Source organism: Rhopalosiphum padi, chromosome 4 (assembly GCF_020882245.1).
Source record: "Rhopalosiphum padi isolate XX-2018 chromosome 4, ASM2088224v1, whole genome shotgun sequence".
NCBI lineage: Eukaryota > Metazoa > Arthropoda > Insecta > Hemiptera > Aphididae > Rhopalosiphum > Rhopalosiphum padi.
Genome location: NC_083600.1, coordinates 27,576,385 through 27,597,234, shown reverse-complemented (window position 1 = coordinate 27,597,234; position 20,850 = coordinate 27,576,385). Strand labels below are relative to the sequence as shown.

Sequence of the window (20,850 nt, the reverse complement as noted above, 5' to 3'; positions counted from 1 at the left end):
TTGATGTGTTTTATTTTTATTTTTTAATTTACAGTGTAGAAAGTATCAGTTTTTTCTTTACCTTTAGGTAATTAAATCTATAGTAATTTAGACTTACAAAGGTCTTTACTTTATACCTCCATTTTAAGTTCCAAAAACCAAGTTTGAATAAAAATTAATAAGGTGTTGTTGATTTTTAGTGATCTTGTCGGTAAGCAATACACATTCTAATAAATTAAGTAATTTTTTCAACCTTTTTTATGTTATTTGTTTTAAGTTATTGTGTATTTATATTTTGTTAGAAAAATGACAAAAATTCAAACTTATATTTCTGTTAATGCCAAGCTAACACAGGATCTACCAACAGCGGTCACAATATAAATATATATTTTAATGTTTGTATAAGATGCCTTTTTTAAAGGTTTTTTATTATAATTTAACATAATTTAAAATTAATATCTAAATTTATATATCTGTAATAAGTAGTAGTCATAAATCAAAAAATCAAGTATGACTCACAGACATCATTTTTAAATTATTAATATATTATATGAAATTAATAATACAAAATTAAAAAACTAATACATTTATCATTTTTGCTTTTGTCTAGGATTTTCTGATTATAATTTTTTGAATTTTTAGTATGTTTTATGGAGTTTTGATATTCAAACACTAGTAATAACTAATAATAACCTATATTAATGGATTAATTTATTATGTAAATATTTCATTTTTGTAAATATTGTTTTGATAAAATTTTGCCTAATACACAAAATTAAGTCTCCTTAAATTATATCAGTAGGTTTTCCATTCTTAAAACAGATAACTATGTATAAGATCTTCAATATTATTTTATAAATGGGATATTAAAAATAATAACTAGTAAAAGCACAATAATTTGATGTTAGATCTTATTGTAACAGACAACAGTATTACTGCTGTTAATTCTATAAAATCTAATTTAATCACTTAAAAAAATATATACAAATAAAATATATCTTTACCTTAATAGAGTTATAATACTATGGTTGTAGATGAATTCTGTGTACTATATAGGTTTGGAGATTTATATTTTTGCACCTTAGGTTATATTCATAATTTTGAACTGCTGTAGCCTACAAGAACAAAGTACTTTGTATTAAATTTCCAAGCTTTTTGACTTTCAAATGGGTATGTAAATAACTTATAAAGAATCAAAATATTATGGAAATTTAATCATTTGTAAACAATGAGTATAAATATGTTGTATAATATGTAAGGTTATTCATTTTTGTTGTAAATTATATAACAATATAGGTTATAGGTAACACACAATTTTGCCAAAAACTAGTGATGCATTTATCTTCCCAATTATAATATTTTTGATATTTCCCAACTATAATACTGTATCTATAAAGAATGAAATATTGAAAATATAAAAAATTGTTTAATTAAAAGTAAATCAGAACTAAATGAGTGAGACGAAACTAGTTGGTAGAAAATTTTATAAATACATACAAACAGACAGAATTATCCTCAAAGAAATTGAACATCTATTAATTTAATAAGTGTTAACTGCATAGATTTTAATCATAACACAACATTAAGGTATCACAAGTCTTAAGATAACAGTTATATTCTAAAAGAAATAATTAATAAACTTTTTATGTACATAATACAATACCTTTTATGTATATACTGCGTATTATTTTATTTATAAAAAAAAAACTGAGAATTTTACTTTATTTGTATTTTATTAAAATAGATTACATTTGAGTATAAAATATGAAATTAAAAAGTAATTAGATGCCTATTCAACAATTATTATGGTACCAATGTCCAATACAATTTATTAGACAATGAGCTGCGTATAAGGTATAACCATCTCCGTCACATTTTAAGTTTTCACAAGTTTAGTGTTCATATAGTCACTAAAAATGTGTTATCATAAACTATATAATATATAAATAGATTTCTATATTATATGCTATAGTTGAGGTACTTTTAATATTACAGAACAATATGGTATGTGTAACTACCTAATTTCTTAAGATTTGTATAATCAAGTATATAATTTATATATTAGTCACTTTAAAAGTTAAGCTACAGAGTACAAACATTGTTTTTAATTTTTATATTATTTACTATTATAAATTAAAAGTTCATAACCACTATAAATTATATGCAAATGTGAGTTAAAATGATCCAATTTGCACGAGTCGTTTTAAAAATGTTATCAACTTTTTTAAAATATTGTTCAAAATTAATTTTAATGTTTTATTTCCTGTAAGATTATTAAATCTAGTGTAATAATTTTGTGAGTAATTAAAGTTGATGCTTGAGAAAATGATTTATTGCAAATAAAACACTTGTATGGCTTTTCTTGCATATGAATCCAAGTGTGAGTTTTAATTGTTATATATCTGTTGACCGCATTGTAAATTGGACTAACTATCCGTTATTTAAAAATAAGTAAATAAGAATATTTACCAAAAAAAAACTAAAAAAGTTCGTTCGGCGATCAATTAACCATTAACCTGGCGACCAATTCACCGGATACCTAATTTAGGTACCTATACATATTATATATTTCAATCTTCATTTTATCTGTGTTCTGTAGTACTTACTAGTTACTATATAAAATTGTTTTGTAAATACAAAGCTTAATTCTTGTCTATTATTATTTATATTACTATTCTGCATAGTAAAATATTCTTCGTGACATTATTTTGTTCTTAAAATAGCAGGCACTGTTATGTTAGAAGATTTTATGAACAATGTTGGCATTCATTATTTAGGGAACGTTACACGAAGGCACTGTGCATTTAAGTCTAAAATATTTTTTACTTGTGTACTCCACGGTTTATAATTATAACTTATTAGTTATTAGTTAAAAGTTAAAAGTTAGCATCTATTCTGAATTCTGACTACCTGTTGCCTCGATATTAAATCAGAGCAGCAACTTACTTAATAATATATTAAGTTATTTTATGTAATTAAAAATAAAAATACTAATGAATATTTTTATTTTTAATGTAACATTCTTCATTTGAAATGTAAGTATAATAGTTCAATATTGCCTAAAAGATAAACTTTTAAATACATGGATACCTAACAATAAAATATATACCAGTAAAAATGTAGTCCAAGATCCTGAAAAATGTTCTTGATGAGTGATGGAGTGTGACCATATGAATTATTTAATTTTAATTGAGGGATTTTTGTTATTGTTATTTCAACAAATATCCAAAAAGATTATTTGTTTTGATGTTCTAAGTTGAACAATAAAAAAAAAGTCATCAAGTTATTTTTTTTATTTATTTATTCATTTTAATTGTTATTTTAATATATTGTGTATACTATATGTATTTCTATATATTTTTACAAAATTACTAATTTACAATATAGGTATTGTTATACATGGGAAAATGGGAAATCGTCTTTAACAATTACCTATAAGATTTTTAAGTGCTAAATATAATTTTATAATAATTATATTTGTGTAATATGTGTTAGTTTTTTAGTTGTTTGATTGGTCCTCTCGGGATAAGACTGTTTTTTGCCGTTGATTTTTTGGTGGAGTGTACTTTCAGTTTTATTTAATCTTTCGTGGAAGTTTATAAATTGGTTAATTATCTACGAAAAAAAATTATCTTGTAAGTGGACAGATAGTGTAGTACCTACAACAACTGTAGTCTCGTGTTCTTGTAAAGTAGCTTGTTTTACATGAATTATGGCGTGTATTTTAATTTTTTTTCCGCTTATTTTTTTAAATTTTAAATAAATTTATTTACAAATGTATAATCTATAGGGGTGTCTTTAATGCTATTTATTTTAGGTGATTTGAAGTTTTTAATTTTTGTTTTAGAAGATTAAATTAGTTGACACGGAGAGAAAATAAAATTCAATCAATATTTTTTATTTAACACCCGGGTACTGAAAGGTTCACTATCCCTGTGACCCTGTCATTGAGAAATATGATTTTTATTTTTAATATGATCATTTTCGTGTATCACCAAAATATATACTATATAATACTATAATATTACCTATTACCTATATTTTGTTTAACTTGAGCGCCTCGAACTCTTGAACATGAGATAATTTGTGGCCGATCGGCGCTCACTACTATGAACAAAAGGAATCGTGCAGTTATATTGAAATAGGTACATAGCGTTAAATCATGTGTTCACACGGGACAGAAAAGGAATACGTGTCTCGTTATCTAAGTATTTCATCAGTTCATCATCTTTAGTAATCTGAAATTATCCATAGATTATTAAGATAGAATATTTGGTTCCCAAGAGTTACTAGTCATAGATCGTTTAATCCAATGTGTATTTTGACGATATTTGTCGGCTAGTTTTTAAAATCATTAGTTTTATAAAATTCTTTGATAATAAAACAATATAAACCATAAGGTTTGGAAATGAATTCGATATTAGTCCATTATTTCATCAAAAATAATAATAATAAATGTACCTATGTATTAATTTTAAAGAAAAGAAAATAATTTTATACTGTAACAAATGTAAGAATAATGATGAAAATATTTTATATTTTGATGAGTGGGTGAGTTGGGCGTAAAAATGAATTAGATTTTGTGGGATATGATTAAACTTAAAATTATTTGTTATAATTGTTTATCATTTTCGTAAAAGTGAAAAAGTGAAAAATTAAATTTATTTATATATTATTTTTTTTAAATTTTCATTTTATATTACTATTTTTAGGAAATTAATAAAAAAAATGATTTAAAAACGGGGATCAAACATAACCCAACAGTTAATATTCGCCTCAGCTAAAAGTCTTATACCTTTCTGGGACCAAAATATGCACTATCTTTATATTTGCAGGCTGTAAAAAAAACGTCAGTAAGCTCAGTTTTTTGACGGGGACTAAATAGTAAGGTCGAAATGTACGTTTTAATAATAGCTGTATTCCTATTTATAAGTAATTACTAATTACCAATAAATTTGAATAATATTGTTTATTATAAAAAAATAACAATGACTAAAATATTACATTAAAATATTTGATGTTTGTTGTACGGTAGATTTATCATAGTTTGTATATTAATAAATACTCTTTTTACTTAAAATTAGGTATCGATTATCATGCTACATTATACCTATGTTTTAGACGTTTTAGTGCAGTAAAAAAGCTATAACACTATTATTTCTTGTAACTTAAGTTTGGTGCTTAAAATTTTTTTTTTAAAATACAAAAATACCTGCTTTATTAGTCCACCTAACTTCAACTAAAAGGAAAAATATTTTATCAATTTTATAAAATTTCATATTTTTAGGGATCTAAGTACAAGTGCAACCTGTTCTATTGATTTTTCGTCAGTAGATTATTCAAAGTATAGTGACGCAAATAACATTAACAAATCTCATTGTGATATTACATTAAACACCGATGATGCAGTAATTATAATAAAAGCTAATATTTAATAATGTTTTCAAACTTATTTTTGGTTTTATTTGAATTTTAGGATATATTTCTTTCAATTTATTGGAAAAATGGTATGTTGGGAGCTGCATCTTATAATACTCAATTATCTGAAGTAATCAAAAGTTTAATCAATTAATAAATTATTTTTTATTCATAATTTATATCTATATTTAGTATTTATAATAATATATATTTATTATTTTGAAAATTGTGCTAAGGTTCAAGTTTTGCATGATATCATAGAAAGTAATTTAGACTTTAAAATGTTGAATGCTTTATTTATGCAAGTTAGACCTGTGTAAGTTGTATTAATTTATTAATTTATTATTTAATATATTTAATAAAAGTGCCTACTCAATTAAAATATTAATATTTGTATAACAGAAATATTATAGTATGTAGTTTACAAGATGGACATTTTTTAAAAATTATTAAGCAATTAGCTCATAGTGGCGAAATAAATATCTATTCTAGTCCAACTAATATTGATGATTATAAATCAGATGAAAAAGTGCATATATTACCCAAACAATTTTTTAGTAAATATCTATATATTATGAGTATTTATTAACCTATACCCATCTATAATTGATAGTTTAAAGTAATATATATGTATTAAAAATGATACATTAAATTGATATTAAATTAAAATGATATACATTTACAATATGTATTAATATATATGATATGTATATATCACAACATATTTTTATAAGAACTAATTTGTTACTTGGATGGAATTGAGTAAAACAACTAGAATATAATATACTATATACATAAAGTTACATATTATAACTTATTCAACTATTAATCTTTGTAATGGTTTGATTAAATTTCCACACATAAATAATATTTAAATTAAAAGTTGTTTCACAAATTTAATAATATAAAAAGGGCAGTGAGGTATAAGCATATTTTTTTTTATACTACAATTAATAAAATAACTGTATACCTATATAATACATATATATTAGTTTAATCTATTTATTAAAAATAGATTTTTCTGTTTAAATAAATATATTGAATAAAGTATACTACTTTTATTTTTAGAGTTTAAAACATGTGAGCAATTAATTTTATCCATGTCATTGGCGTCTGCTCCAAAAAATGAAAAATCCCGCAAACTTTATATACGTAGTTTAGTTGATTTCACTCAAGAATTAGCTGTATGTGCACTGGGTGCATTATTACATTTCTTGGATACTCCATTGGTAAAATTTAATTTACCAACCAACTTCACAATAATGTCATTTAGAATTCTTAACATGGATAATTTACTTTGGCTTGGTATTAGTACATATGAGTCATTACAAATATTTTCTGCACATGAACACCCTTCTATATACAAATGGACCAAAAATTCAACTAAAGAAGGCCCAAGCATTTTTAGTTTATTGAATCGGTGTAACTCAGTTATGGGTTCAAAGTTTTTAAAGAATATTTTAGCCCAACCTACTAAAAACCTTGATATTATAAAATATAGACATGAATTTATAGAATTTTGCATAAACCCTTGTAATGAAAATGTAATACTATCATTGATTAATTGTATCAAACATTGCCGTTGTGTGTTAGTAAGTACTTTATTACCTTAATATTTTTAATATATCTGTTTAAAGATAATTGTACCAGTTATAAAAATATAAAATTTAGTATTTAAGTGTATAAAGTATAATATATACAGTGAAGATAAATTTAAACTTTTGTGTATTATAAAATATAACATTAGGTACAATTATTTTTTTTAAAACTAGAATTTTATCATGCATTAATAAAATAACATTTTATATTTTTAATATAATAATTTTAGTCTACCGTAGTAAAAATGAATAGCGGTAATGCTTCAATGTACCAATGGAAATTATTATATCAAGTAAATATGTATATTTTAAATATTCAAGCTAAATATAATATAATAAATAAATACAATTTATATTTTACAAACCACACATAATGATTACCTATTTACCTATTTCAATTTTAGACAGTTATAAATGCTGTAACAATTGGAGAAATTTGTCAAAGATATTCTGAACAAATAACATTTTTTACAAAGGTATGTTATAGATTTTTAAATTAGGTACTTATCATTATTTTTTTAATGTTTTACGATGTACTTAATTATTTTATTGAGCTATTACGTAGTTTAAATTATAGTTTTGTACCTTTAATAGTCTAATAAAATTATAGATTAAAGAAACATTAAAAGATAGTCTTTATACTATGGTTAATTCTATGTCATGTATAATTGATTTTGAAAAATCCACTATACAAGATAGATTTGTAGTGAAATCAGGATTCATACCAGAACTCGATGAAAGTATATTATCATTTTTATAATAACCTGTAGATTTTTAAGTTTTGTTAATAGATAGATACTATTTTATAGAAAAATCAAAAATTGAAAACATATCTGAACTATTGGATGAAATTACATTAAAAGAACTACAAGATTTACCTTCGTACATTAATGAGTGTTCAATTTGTAAAATGCCAGAAATTGGATTTTTATTGTGTCTTCCATTTTGGAAACCTTTTAATGCGATGACTGAAAATGATTATAAAATCCAAAATTTAGAATTTAAGGTATATTATTATTTATTAACGCAGTGAATTGTTTAAAATATAGAATATCTTTGTATTGATTTTAGTTTCATCTGACAGACAATGTGTACTACAAAACTTCAAGATGTTATGGTTTGTATAGTACATGTATTTTAATGTTTATTTGGTTTTTATTATTAGCTTATATACTAGAGGTGGCTAATTATTTAAATTAAACGCTACGTGCCAAAAATAACCTTTTTTTTCGAGCCATGAAAAATATTGTGTATAATATTTATTATTATTCAACATTCTAAGAAAAAAATTATTGTAATTTTATTGTATAATTAATGCATTACTATAAAAACGGTTAGTTTAGGTAAATAATATAATAACATTACTTTGTTAATTATTTATTTTCTTAATGTGATATTTTGTTTAAAACTTGATGCTAATTCGTTGATAATTGGTTTATAAAAATATTTTAATTTTTCACGTGCCATGGATTTGTCATCCCTGTTATAAACTATATAAAAAGGCATGACTAACCTTCATGGCAAGGGAAGCCAATTAACATGTTTTTTCCCCTTTTTCCTATTATAAGCACACTATAGTACCTTAACTGATAAATACATACACCCAAACTTATTAATTTCCTGATTTATAGCACAAGTATTCACAGGGGAACTTGATGGATATTTGACTACTCTCATAATTACACCTATGAGCAATGACTATATTATAGTCTAAATTAGGGTAACGGTATCATAAGATATCTACCTTAATTTATTTATTCTACATAATCTAAACCCACAAGCCGATAAATTTGATTAAATACTAAATATAAAATACAATTTACCAAAATATATACTGCAAAATTATAACTAATATAAAAAAATATAATTACCTAACCTTTTTTTTTTTAATTAATAATTAATAAAGTTTTAATTTGTGTATAGTTTATGGTAGATTATTTACAGTACCAGTGATATACATGTAAATTTCTTACAACAACATTACAAAAACTAGTAATTATGCGTTAAGCTTATTAAATTGTTTATAAATTAGAACTAGATAAATATTTTGGTGAAATTGAATCAAGTATTATTCAAGAAGAAATTCAAATAATGACAAAACTATCAGAGCTTATTATACAACACTGGATAAGCGATCTACATTTAATTTTAAGATTAATTGCTGAATTAGATTGGTATGTTTGATACAAAAAATTAAAATATTTTCATAATAAATCTACATTTTGTAATGTATCAATACAAGATTTTTAAAATATTATTTTGTTTAAACCACCCAAATGTATCACTTCAATGATTAGTATTAATTATATCATATACATGAGTTTTTTAAACAAAGTATAAAATGTATAATAATATTTAATTAATCAATTAATTAATTATTAGTTTAATAGGTTTTGCTGATGTTGCTAAAGATTTAAAATTAATAAAACCTAATGTACTTCCTAAAGAACACTGTATAATAAATATAATTAATGGTCGACATATTTTACAAGAAAAATATGTGGATAAATTTGTACCAAACAGTTATCATTCTTCAAAAACAAATCAATCTATCAAAATTATAACAGGATTTAATTCAAGTGGAAAAAGTATTTATTTAAAGCAGGTCCAACATTTTTGTATAATCTTATGAATTTATTTTTTCCTAATAAGCTCATTATTTCATATTTTTATATATTAATAGGTAGCATTAATATCATATCTATGTCATATTGGATGTTATGTACCAGCAGAGCACACAGAAATAAGTATATTAGATCATATTCATACTAGAATTCAATCAACTGAATCAGTTAGCTCTTTAATGTCAGCTTTTATGGTCGATTTAAAACAAGTTAGTACCAACATTTAAACAAGATTTATGAAAAATAAATATAAACCTAAAATAATCTATTTAAATCAAAAAGAAAATAATTGAATTATATGATTTATTTAAAATAAAAAATAGATGTCAGTAGCATTAAATGAATCGACATGTAGATCTCTTGTAATAATAGACGAATTTGGAAAAGGTACATCTGAAATCAATGGAATAGCTTTACTACTATCAAGTATTAGTCATTTTGTGCATAGACCATTACATTTATTGCCTCACATCATTATTTCAACTCACTTTCATTCTTTGCCACATCTTCTTCAACAGATTATAAATAAAGATATATTAAATGACAATATAAAAGTAAGTAAATAATAATCAACTGTTTGAATAATATAACAAATTAAAGGAATTATTTAACTAGTTTCTTAAATAAATGTTTTCTATGTAGTATCTAAGTATGAGTTACACAATAGAATGCTCAAAAATAGTATGCTTATATAGAGTAATCGATCAAATAAAAAACCAAAATATGAGTATGGCTCACACTATAGCAGAACAAAATGGTTTACCAACATCTATTGTTGAGAGAGCTACTGAAGTATAAAATAATATTTATTAACTTGTAAATTATTAATTATTATCGAAGTATAAATTAAGTTATGTTTTAGGTTCTTCTATCTATTCAACAAAATGAATGTATAAGTCCAATGACAGAAAACCTCAGATATAAATTATTTTATAGGTATTGTTATGAAAATAGTTTTATTCAAAATATAACTTGTAGCTTAACATTTATATTATTCATATTCAAAATCTTATAAAATAGATAGATGCCTGTCCAATTTTAGTTATGTAGAATGTTATAACTTATAAGTTTATAACCAATAATTGTAACCGGAGCTAATGGTTCATTATATCTATAACTTTACTATAATAAATAAGAAATTACATTACAGATGTTCATGTAAATTAAAGTTTTATTATGTACAAGTTAGGAATATAGTTTTCACTAAAGTACATATATAATGAATGTCTAAACACAGAATTTTTAGATATGTGTGTGAGGTAGAATTTCAAGAAAATGTATTACTCACCTTATTCAATATGCATTTTATTTTAATGAGCAACTTTCTTTGTTTAATTAGGAGAAAACATTTTATTGAAAAAGCACTCGAACTAATGCAAAACAAAATAACAGATGGTGCTTTTAAAGGCTTGGTAGATGATATGGAAAATATAAGGTATCCAAAAATGTTCAAATAAAGCTTAATAATTTTGTTATATTTACCTCATTCAAACTTTAACAACGTACAGTATATTAGTATAAAATGTAAAAACAATTGGAATATTAACATATGAAATTTAATTCAAGCTTATATCTATTTCTTACTAACTAATAACTATATATTATTATATTAATTCTATAAAACATTGGACGGGACTGTTCATAGTATAGGATTATTTTACTAGTCTAATATGTTTTAACATAATATTTAAACACTGGATACTAATGATTTTAAGTTACTAAGTTTTATCCATACATTTAAAATATTGTTAATACTACAAATAAAAATATATGTATAAAAATGTTTTCATTAAAATGTATACTGGGTAACTTATTAAAGTGTAGAAATATAATTATATTTATATTTGTTAAATTATAACAAATATACCTAAACATCTGAACAGTAATATACAATTTAATAATAATAATATAAGTCATGATAACAAATTAACTTAATTAAAGACATTTGGAATTATTTTAGAATTTATATAATATAGATTAAGTATTAATTAAAATATAATGTTTTTGATTTCAAACAGAAAATGTATTCAAAATTGCAACTCTACATGATGTATGTATTATATTTTATTAAATCAAAATGTATTAGAAATTGTTAAACTTTTCTAATTATAATCAAAGACTTAGTATACTTTATTTTATTTATTGAAATAAATAAGTATAAACTAAGCTCATTCTATTTCGTTATTATAACACGTAAAATCCCAAACAAAAGAAAAAAATATATATTTATAAGTGTTGGTAAAATTATATACTTGAAATATAATATTAGGAATTGATCCCACAGGGATAATACATGATAACATTAAAGAATAGTTTTGAAATGAACAAAACTATATTAAAAATATAATAATAACATTATTATAATTTTAATATATCAAATTTCAACAAACAAACATATTTTTTCATAATAAAAAGTGATGATAAATTATATATTTGGAATAAAATAGAAAGAATTGATCCCATTTAGGTAAATTCAAGATAACACTGATAAACAGAATTGGTATATACCAATACACCATATTAAAAAATATATAATAATACCAAAACTTTGTTCAAGTAGAAATAAACTAAACTTATTAATAAAATTATTTATTTTAAAATAGGTAGGTAGTAAAAAAAATTACTAACAACTATGGTAAATAGGATAAATAATTAAATTATTGATAACCTTTGGTTGTATGTAGTAATAATGGATGACTTTTTTCATGTTTTCAATATACTATGTCGATGTAACACCTCTTCGAGCAACTAATAAATTTAGTATTTTATGCTTCTTAATATAATCCACAGCTTTTTTATGGGTTACCATTGTAAAATCATATCCATTACACTAAAACACAATTTCAGAAAAAGTTAATTCAATTATTAATATTAAAATATTGTTGTTTTATACTATAAATAGGTACCTACTTGTAATATTTTATCATGTATTCGTAATCCAGACCTAGACGCAGGACTTCCATCATGTACTTCAGTTACATAAATACCCTTAAAAGTTAAAATTGTTCTATAGTTAAGCTAGGTATACATTACATTTTCAATAAATTTCAGTTCTCACATTATCTGTATATCCTTGAGGACTTTTCCTAAAATCTTGATCAATGCCTCCACCAATTTTGAACCCACATTTCAATAATTCACGACCATCAGTATCAATAGCAGATTCTTTTGTTAAAGTAATAGGTATCTAAAATGATAGTTAATAATAAATATACTTAAAAGTCTAATACACATAATTGTACATACTTTAAAGTTAATACTCTGTAATAAATGTATTTTAAATTGTAATATAGGTACTTACACTAAGGCACTCCATGGCAGTGCCAGGTTGATGAGTGAATGCCATTTTAGCACACATTGTATATTGTTTTTGATTAACAGTGCTCGATGGGAAATCTGAGGGACAAACCCCTTCAAAATATCAAAGTTAATACTTTCAACACAAATGTTGTTATCAGTTGTCACAGTAAAAGAGACATTGAATAAACTATAGAATTATAGTAACTCGAGTAGTTGTAGTATATACCAAACTACCAAAGTATAAATCTGTACTAATAGCTATAGAATATAGACTATGGACTGACTACTCACTTAATCACAACAGTGTGTCACTCAGTCACTGACCACTATGAGTAATAGTGTAATGTTATTGTTAAATTTATCACGGTGACGTCATACGATTGCTAAATCTTATCACTAATCAAACGTTGTTTTGTTAAATTCATAGATAATATTAATAATCTACAATCGACACACTCGAGACTCGACATTTGATCACAGACATGACGTATAAATCGTATAATATACATGTCTGTGCATTCGACTCGAATGATTCGACAGTTGTGATTCGTGATTGAGTACTGACTAGTGATTACTATGTTTAGGGATATATGGTTCATGTGGGAATATATATATATACGAACAGGGACAAATGGACGCAACCGTTTGGACGCGATTTTATTCGTAATTTTATATTAGGGTATACATATAATACAATTAAAAATCTAAAACAGTTATTAAAAAATACAAATTACAATACAATTAAAAATGTGATAATTACTAAGTTACTGTACAGAAATATTTTGGGCTATCCCTCTCAAAAATGACAAAATTCCACTCTGTTTATAATTTTGAACGATTTTTAAAATTCTCTTATCAACATCAATATATTTTTTTAATTTTTTAGGTGGACTATTTCCAGCTTCTAATTGACTATAATAAAAGTCTCTATCTGACTGTACTTTATGAAGACACGTTATAAAAGACCACAAACTTGGATGATTAACGCCCATCTCCATGTTTAGTCTTCGATTAGCAGCTTCGGCGTACTTATATTTAAATAATTGTAATATATCGTTATTTTACTCGATTTCGTAAAAAAATAAATTTCATACGCTCATAAAATTTTTTCTATATTGACACTGAAGTTTTTTTTTTTACAGTTATTTGAAGAAAACGTTATAGAGAACCTTGTGTTGGATTTTTTAACCTTAGATATAAATCAAAAAATGTCAAAAAATTCAAAATTCCTTGCAAATTTTCGTGATTTTGACATATTTTGTAAACATTTGAACTTTTAATGCTTATAAACAAAAATTGTGACTAATGATTCTTGATTTTTTTTTTTTACTACAATAAGAACAACTTATAATAAACCTTGTATTAAATTTTAAAGATTTTTTAGATAAACAAATTTTTTTTTATTGGCATTTCAAGAAAAAAAATTTAGAAAAATCGAAAATTTTAATGGCCTATAGTTTAAAAAAATTCTAAATATTTTGAAAATGTTATCGTAATTAGTTAACGCTAATATAAACATATTTCATATTACATTTAAAGTATTTACAATGATTTGTATTTTTGAGTTACAGCAAAATCAAAAAAATCGACTTGGTCGAAGTGGTTATGCGTAAAAATTCCCGTTTTTCCGTTACTTTTTCAGGATTTTTCCTGACGCTTTTGAAAACTTATTGAAGTTTTTTACATTTGACTCCCCCCAAGTACCAACTAGATTCAATTTCATTTTCAAAAGGGGGCTGAAGTCAAAAATCAAAGCACTATTACTAGTATTACTACTCCAAAACATGATGACAGACACAAAAATAAAAAAAACACATCATTGTAGATACATTCATCACTCCGTTAAGAATTTAAAAATTGTGTTTATTATAATTTATAGGTACATACAAAATTATTAATTATGTACCAATCATTATCATAACTACCTATTATTATAAAATTACTCGTATATTATATAATTTATTAATTATTATTCTATACTTATTATGTTATTATTAAAGTAATTCAATAGTAAGAAAAAATGTATACTGAAAACATTGCATTTGAAAATGTCATGATGTCGATCTTCGGTGTCAATAAAATATAAATATTTAATACCATGCGTTAAAAGTTTCAAGTATCCACAAATAATATTTTTAAATTACAACAAAATAACTAAAATCATTAGATAATTTTAATTTAAATATTTAATTTCATCAACATTTAAACAAAATGTTTAAAAAAAATTATATTTATATACTTTTTTTGTTACACGAAGAAGCAAGTCGCATACGTATTACTATTTTTCAAAAATGTTTGTGCAAATTTACTCTACAATATCTTTTTCGACGATAAATCTATTTTTCCCCTACTATATATTATGAAGGCGAAGTTATTGGTACAACTAAAAAAGTGATTATAATATATACAGAGATAATGATTTTTTTTACTTAAATAAAATCCAATTTACAAAATATGTAACAATTTATAACTTAATCTATACTACAAATATAATATATTAATAAGTGTAGTGTAACAACAACTATAATAAGTAATACAAAATGAAATAAAATATATAATGATATAATTTGAAGATGAGGTGACTCGGCGTTGGACGTAGGTACTGTAGTCAATAGTCACTACTCACTACCTATAGGTACTTAATTAAATACAAAACATTATTAAATAAATTTAAACTGAGACATATTGTTCAGTCAAAAAATGAATTGTCATATAGATCTATACATAATATGTAGTTTCGAATTATATTCTTTACATTAAAAAACTGTACATAATATTTAGACATATTTTTAGAATAAGTATATATTAAAATATATTATTTCTTTAATTAGTTGTGTTGGTTTTAAAATCTAGATGTTATATTAATTTTGTGCAATCTACTGCAATAATGTTAAACAATTTATAAAGACATTTCAAATTTAACACTTCAATCGATTATGTAAATACATAATGAAGATTATTAATCACATAAATTATCATAATTAGCCTTAGCACTCACTTAAAGTCTTCTATAAACAGTATAAACAGTATAAACATAATAATATCTTGTACATTGCCAATTAATGTAAATTATAAAAAGTTATCGTTTTGTATTTAAAAAAAATAATATTTAATTTATAAAGCATTAAAATAAACTACAAACTTGTTTATTCTTTGTGAGAACGAACTAAGGTAAAGTATATTATAATAATTTAAGTGTACTCGTATATCACCATTAACATCTTACTCTTAAAAAACCTCATAGTTTGGACAGTTTAGTTAGAGTTTTATAGTGATAGTTTTAATGTGTAATGTGTAAACGAAAATTCGGAAAATTTAGTTTCATGTCAAAAGTCATGCTCCGATATAATTTATTTCATTTACTCGAGTTATTTTTATATCTAAATTAGTTTCCCGTTAAACATTTATATGCTCAAGTTTTTTTTCATTATTTTAAAGAATTCTATTTATTACTTTTGAATGTTGTTCTAAGTACCAAATAGATCCAATTTTCTATCAAATACCTGCAGCCTCAAAGGTGAGGTTGATTTTTTTTTTTTTTAATTACACATCGCGGACATGTTCCCTCGCGAAATATATCAAATAAAACACTAATGACATTTATATAAATGATACGGAAGATAAATTTGATCGTAATTATACATTTGTATGTATTTTTTCAGGTGTCCGCGCTTATTACGTACCGATTTTTAGTAACGATACGGAGCAATAAGACGCCTACGATGAATGCTATTAGTAGCATCGCAGCAAAAACGATAGCGACACCCCTGCAACACGAGAAGGTGACGCCGGTGAATAGTAGTAACTGACCGCCGCGGACGTCTTTTCGGACATCGATGACATTTTTGTGCACGTCACACGCGTACCCTCCGTCACCGCCCACGGTCACCGCGACGCGTCGAAGCTGGTCGAGAACAGTGGCCGTGGTCGAGGAGGTAGGCGTGCACACGATTTCGTGCCGTGACACGGACGTAACGCGACAACCGCCCGTCGAGTTTCGAAAACGGACGGCTACGTCGTCAGCCGCGTAGCCCCGGCCCCGACGTCGGACGATGGTGGCCGCTGGTTATCACGACGGCGCCGTCGCGGATTTCGAAACCAACGTAAACGGGATCGGCGTACACCGAAAACGGACTGCGGACGGCGGTGATGGCGGACGACCGTAGCTGCAGCGCCGGCAAGTCGGACGCACGGTGCTCGCCGCAATACCGCGCGCCGAACTCCAAAATCCGGCAACGCCGCGGGTACGTGGACGGCGGGTCGTCGCGTGCCGCATGTCCGGCGAACGGCACTCCATGTACGTGTCGTTCACCACGCGGCAGCCGGCGGCGTGCTGGTAAATGACGCCGTCCCTGTCGTGCACGTAAAACTGTGCGTCCGCCACGCATTGAAAACGGACGCCGCGCACGGGCACCGCCGTGCCGCCCGAAACTGTGCCAGCGAACGTCTGTTCCGCGTCGAAGGCCGCGTCACCGCCCGCGCACTACCGTCCACGAAGCCGGACTCTGCACGTACTTGATCGGACCGCCGTCGAACTGGACCTTCACTCGGGCCGACGACACGCCCGCGGACGCGTTATAAAAATAATCGCCGTGATGGCGGACGGCCGCGGCGGTTCGGCAGACGATCGTGTGCCGGTCGCGCGCGACACCGTGTCGCACGTCATGATGACCGTTTCGCCCGCCTCTTTCTCGCCGGCGTCCGCGACGACGGATACGCGTACGGCGTTGCCGGTGTCCAGGAATCGGCCGCGTACCGTCAACGTGGAACCGCCGGACGCGGGCCCGCAGGTCGGACGCACGCTAGTCGTCCTCGGGATCGACGAAACCGACCGTTTTCCGATGATCTGAGCGCGAACCTCGTAGTCCGCCGCGACGACGATGACCAAGACGTGTACACGACTTCAACCGGACCGGCGGCGGCGGCGGCTACTGATGCAGACGACTGCGGCAACCGAGCACGTTATCGTCCGGTCGTCGTACATCACCGGTCCTCGCAGTGGCGTCCGGCCACCGCCACTGTCACCGTTCGATTTTCGGCCAACATCCGATGGTTTCGGACGGTTATCGTCATCGCGGTGGGTGCCGCTGCCTGTTCTCGGCGCGTACAGCGGCCGCACCGACAGGATGCTTAACTTGGCGCACCGTATGCGCACCACATCGTCGTCGGCGGCAAACCGAAACTTCATGTTGCCGTCCTCGTCCCGCTTGTCGTACACCCAATACGATCCCGTTGCACGGGTGGCCGGTCGGACACAATTTCAAATTAATGTTTGTAGCCCGCGTCGTTCCACAGGCACGTCGCGCAATCGTCCGCTGCAGCAGTGGTCACAGACGCCGCGCAGTCGCGGTCATAGATGGTGTAGTAGTGGTCGGCGTCGTCGTCGAACCGCAGTGTCTTATCGCCAAACATGACGTAGATGTAGGAGATCAAGGCGGTCGCGCCGTCCCGCGAAATACGACCGCGGCGTGCGTATCGCCACGCACACGATGGAGTCGTCGATCACCGATCCCCGGAAGTCGCAGGACTCGATACAACACGTGATTGTACTACTATTGAGGAACGCCGCTACCGCACCCTCCGCGTCGTTTAATATCCTGACGGTGTATTTAAAAGACGCGCCGGCTACGGAAGATTTGTTGACCACCGTGAACCACGGACAGTGTGTTTCGTTGTGGATTATCAGGTTGCTCCGCGGTGTTTGCAGCAGTTTGGTCTTTAAGCACGCCTGTAGTTCGACGGACCAACTGCACAAAGGTTTTTTTGTGCATGTCGTGCATGTATTAGATTCCGGGCAATCGATTTTCATGACCACAGATTCGGCTTTTAATGCGTTTTCGTACGTCGTTAACATAAGTACCTGCAAATGTGTTACATATATAAAAAGTGTGGATAATTATATTGAGTATAGTCGTATAATACACACTTAAAATATTAGTTTTGTGAATGAAAAAGCAAATGTTTTAGATCTTTGATTATAATATTTACTATGGGTATTTTGAACATGTTACTAAGATTTTTAGAAATTTCGATAGATTATAATTTATTATATTTAATTATATATTTTTATTTTCTAATAGTTATTTTATTGATCGATATACATAAAACTGTAAATTTTAATTTGTTGAATTTGTTTTCTTTCTACACAATTCAGGGCCAGATTTAGACTTTCAGATGCCCAGGGCAAATCTTTTATTTGAGGTTTATTTGAGTAAAAATTGCTTGTCGTAGAGGTAAAAATGGAGTGAAAATTCGGTCTTCATTGACATAGTTTAATTATTTAGTAATTAAATTATTCAAAATTTATTTTGTAAATGTGCGTCTAAAAATATAATACTTCCCACGTATGAGTATTAACATTAAACGTTGCCTTTATATTAAATGTATTGAAAATACAAATAACTAAAATTATTTTATAATATTTTAATAAAAAGTAAAATATGTACTACTTTAATGATAATTATTAAGACGCCAATTCATGAAACTTAGAATGGCTAAATACATTTTATACACAGATATTAAAAATAGGAACATTAGAAGTACTATTCAAATTCTAGTGATGCGTAAAATAACAAATTTTTAAGTTAAAATTTTAAAATTTAAAATACTATATATAAAAAAAAACACTGTATATTAACCATATAATTAATAATATTCAAATATTAATTTATACAATATATGAGTAAATAATAATATAATACATATGATATATTATATATTTATATAGTATATACTATACTTACCAATGCAAATATATGTAAAATGTTTTTAGTCGAAAAATGATCCCAAATATTTTCATTTTTTCTTGAACTTTTGCAGTCTACCATGTTGTTTTAAAGTGTAACGTAAATTAGGTAATCCTTTAAAAAGAAATAATAATGGTTTTTTTTTAGATACCATTATAATTTTTTTAATTTTTCATTAAAATTGAATAGAATATATAATTGGGTGTATTATATTACATGTTATTAAGGACATTATTATATTGTGTATTTGTGTACAAAGTACAAAATTGTGCTTTATAAATATAAAATGTTTATTGTTAATTAAAACGTATAAAGTTATAAATTCCAAAGCAATGCAAATTTCGATTTATCGGTTTACATGAAAATGTATTTTTCCAAAATAAATTTTTACTGTTCAATTTATCTAGATTGAAACTATTGGTGGCTTACTGGCTTACTTCTCTCCCTCCCCCCGGAATTCGCCTTAACGTCATACCCCATACAAATATCATAAGTATCCACAGGCTGAAAATCACAATTCCATAATATAATAAATTATTTGCTATGTACCTAATTACCTTACTAGTTACTACCTTAGATAGGCTATTAGTTATTACATGCACCTTGCACCTATTTTAAACTAGCTAGATCAATATATTAGAATATAAATGGACGTATCTAACTTCACGAAGAAACTAGAAAGAAATATTTTCTAAATTTCCTTGTTATTTTCAATAAGGATAAATAAATAAAAAAAAAAAAAATCAATATTGTAATAAGTACTAATTTAGCTTTAAATTTACAGCCATCCGCTTGCCTTTTGGATAAGAAATGGTCACACAACTCTTGTTTATAAATTTACAACTATATCTATTCTATTAATAACTATATTTAGAAAATATAAATTTCATTTGATAAATTACTACTTAATAATTAATAGTGTACCTGTAATACTATTAGTTTATGATAAGTTCGCACTATTTTCCTGAAACATTTCTGTAACGTATTTGGATAATATAATTGAAAAATTAGATGTTTCCATCTAATTCGCTGAAGTAATAGTAGTACTACAGCCTTTAAAGTATAAGTAATGACTATTTACTACAAAATAGTATTGATTGATTATGTATTGTTAATTGTTATGAATTATGAGTACCTACCTAATGACAGTATAATAATAAATCATGATCTACCTATATCGTTAAA

General features: G+C 27.3%; 2 protein-coding genes across 2 annotated transcripts; one reads left to right on the top strand and one right to left on the bottom strand.

Moving 5' to 3' along the window:
- Positions 1–4,498: 4,498 nt before the first annotated feature.
- Positions 4,499–11,076, top strand: LOC132928866 (mutS protein homolog 5-like). Its single transcript, XM_060993796.1, has 15 exons — positions 4,499–4,530; positions 5,267–5,387; positions 5,456–5,527; positions 5,634–5,713; positions 5,800–5,954; positions 6,466–6,626; positions 7,606–7,735; positions 7,805–8,001; positions 8,067–8,174; positions 9,373–9,600; positions 9,679–9,828; positions 9,943–10,173; positions 10,262–10,411; positions 10,482–10,555; positions 10,959–11,076. The coding sequence occupies exons 1-15, from the start codon at positions 4,499–4,501 to the stop codon at positions 11,074–11,076; spliced, it is 2,007 nt and encodes a 668-aa protein (XP_060849779.1).
- LOC132930855 (tax1-binding protein 3 homolog) lies at positions 11,074–13,269 on the bottom strand. Its single transcript, XM_060996938.1, has 4 exons — positions 12,921–13,269; positions 12,678–12,806; positions 12,530–12,607; positions 11,074–12,449 (listed from the first exon to the last, which is right to left on the bottom strand). The coding sequence occupies exons 1-4, from the start codon at positions 12,975–12,977 to the stop codon at positions 12,339–12,341; spliced, it is 375 nt and encodes a 124-aa protein (XP_060852921.1). The 5' UTR covers positions 12,978–13,269; the 3' UTR covers positions 11,074–12,338.
- Positions 13,270–20,850: the final 7,581 nt, after the last annotated feature.

Coding starts and splice junctions, on each gene's coding strand:
- LOC132928866 (XM_060993796.1), top strand. CDS start 4,499: ATGATGAAAATATTTTATATTTTGATGAGTGG. Junction 5,714..5,799: donor TTTATGCAAGTTAGACCTGT/GTAAGTTGTATT, acceptor TTTGTATAACAG/AAATATTATAGTATGTAGTT. Junction 10,174..10,261: donor TATTAAATGACAATATAAAA/GTAAGTAAATAA, acceptor TTTTCTATGTAG/TATCTAAGTATGAGTTACAC.
- LOC132930855 (XM_060996938.1), bottom strand. CDS start 12,977: ATGTGTGCTAAAATGGCATTCACTCATCAACCTGGCACTGCCATGGAG. Junction 12,608..12,677: donor CTCAAGGATATACAGATAAT/GTGAGAACTGAA, acceptor TTAACTTTTAAG/GGTATTTATGTAACTGAAGT. Junction 12,450..12,529: donor TACATGATAAAATATTACAA/GTAGGTACCTAT, acceptor ATTGTGTTTTAG/TGTAATGGATATGATTTTAC.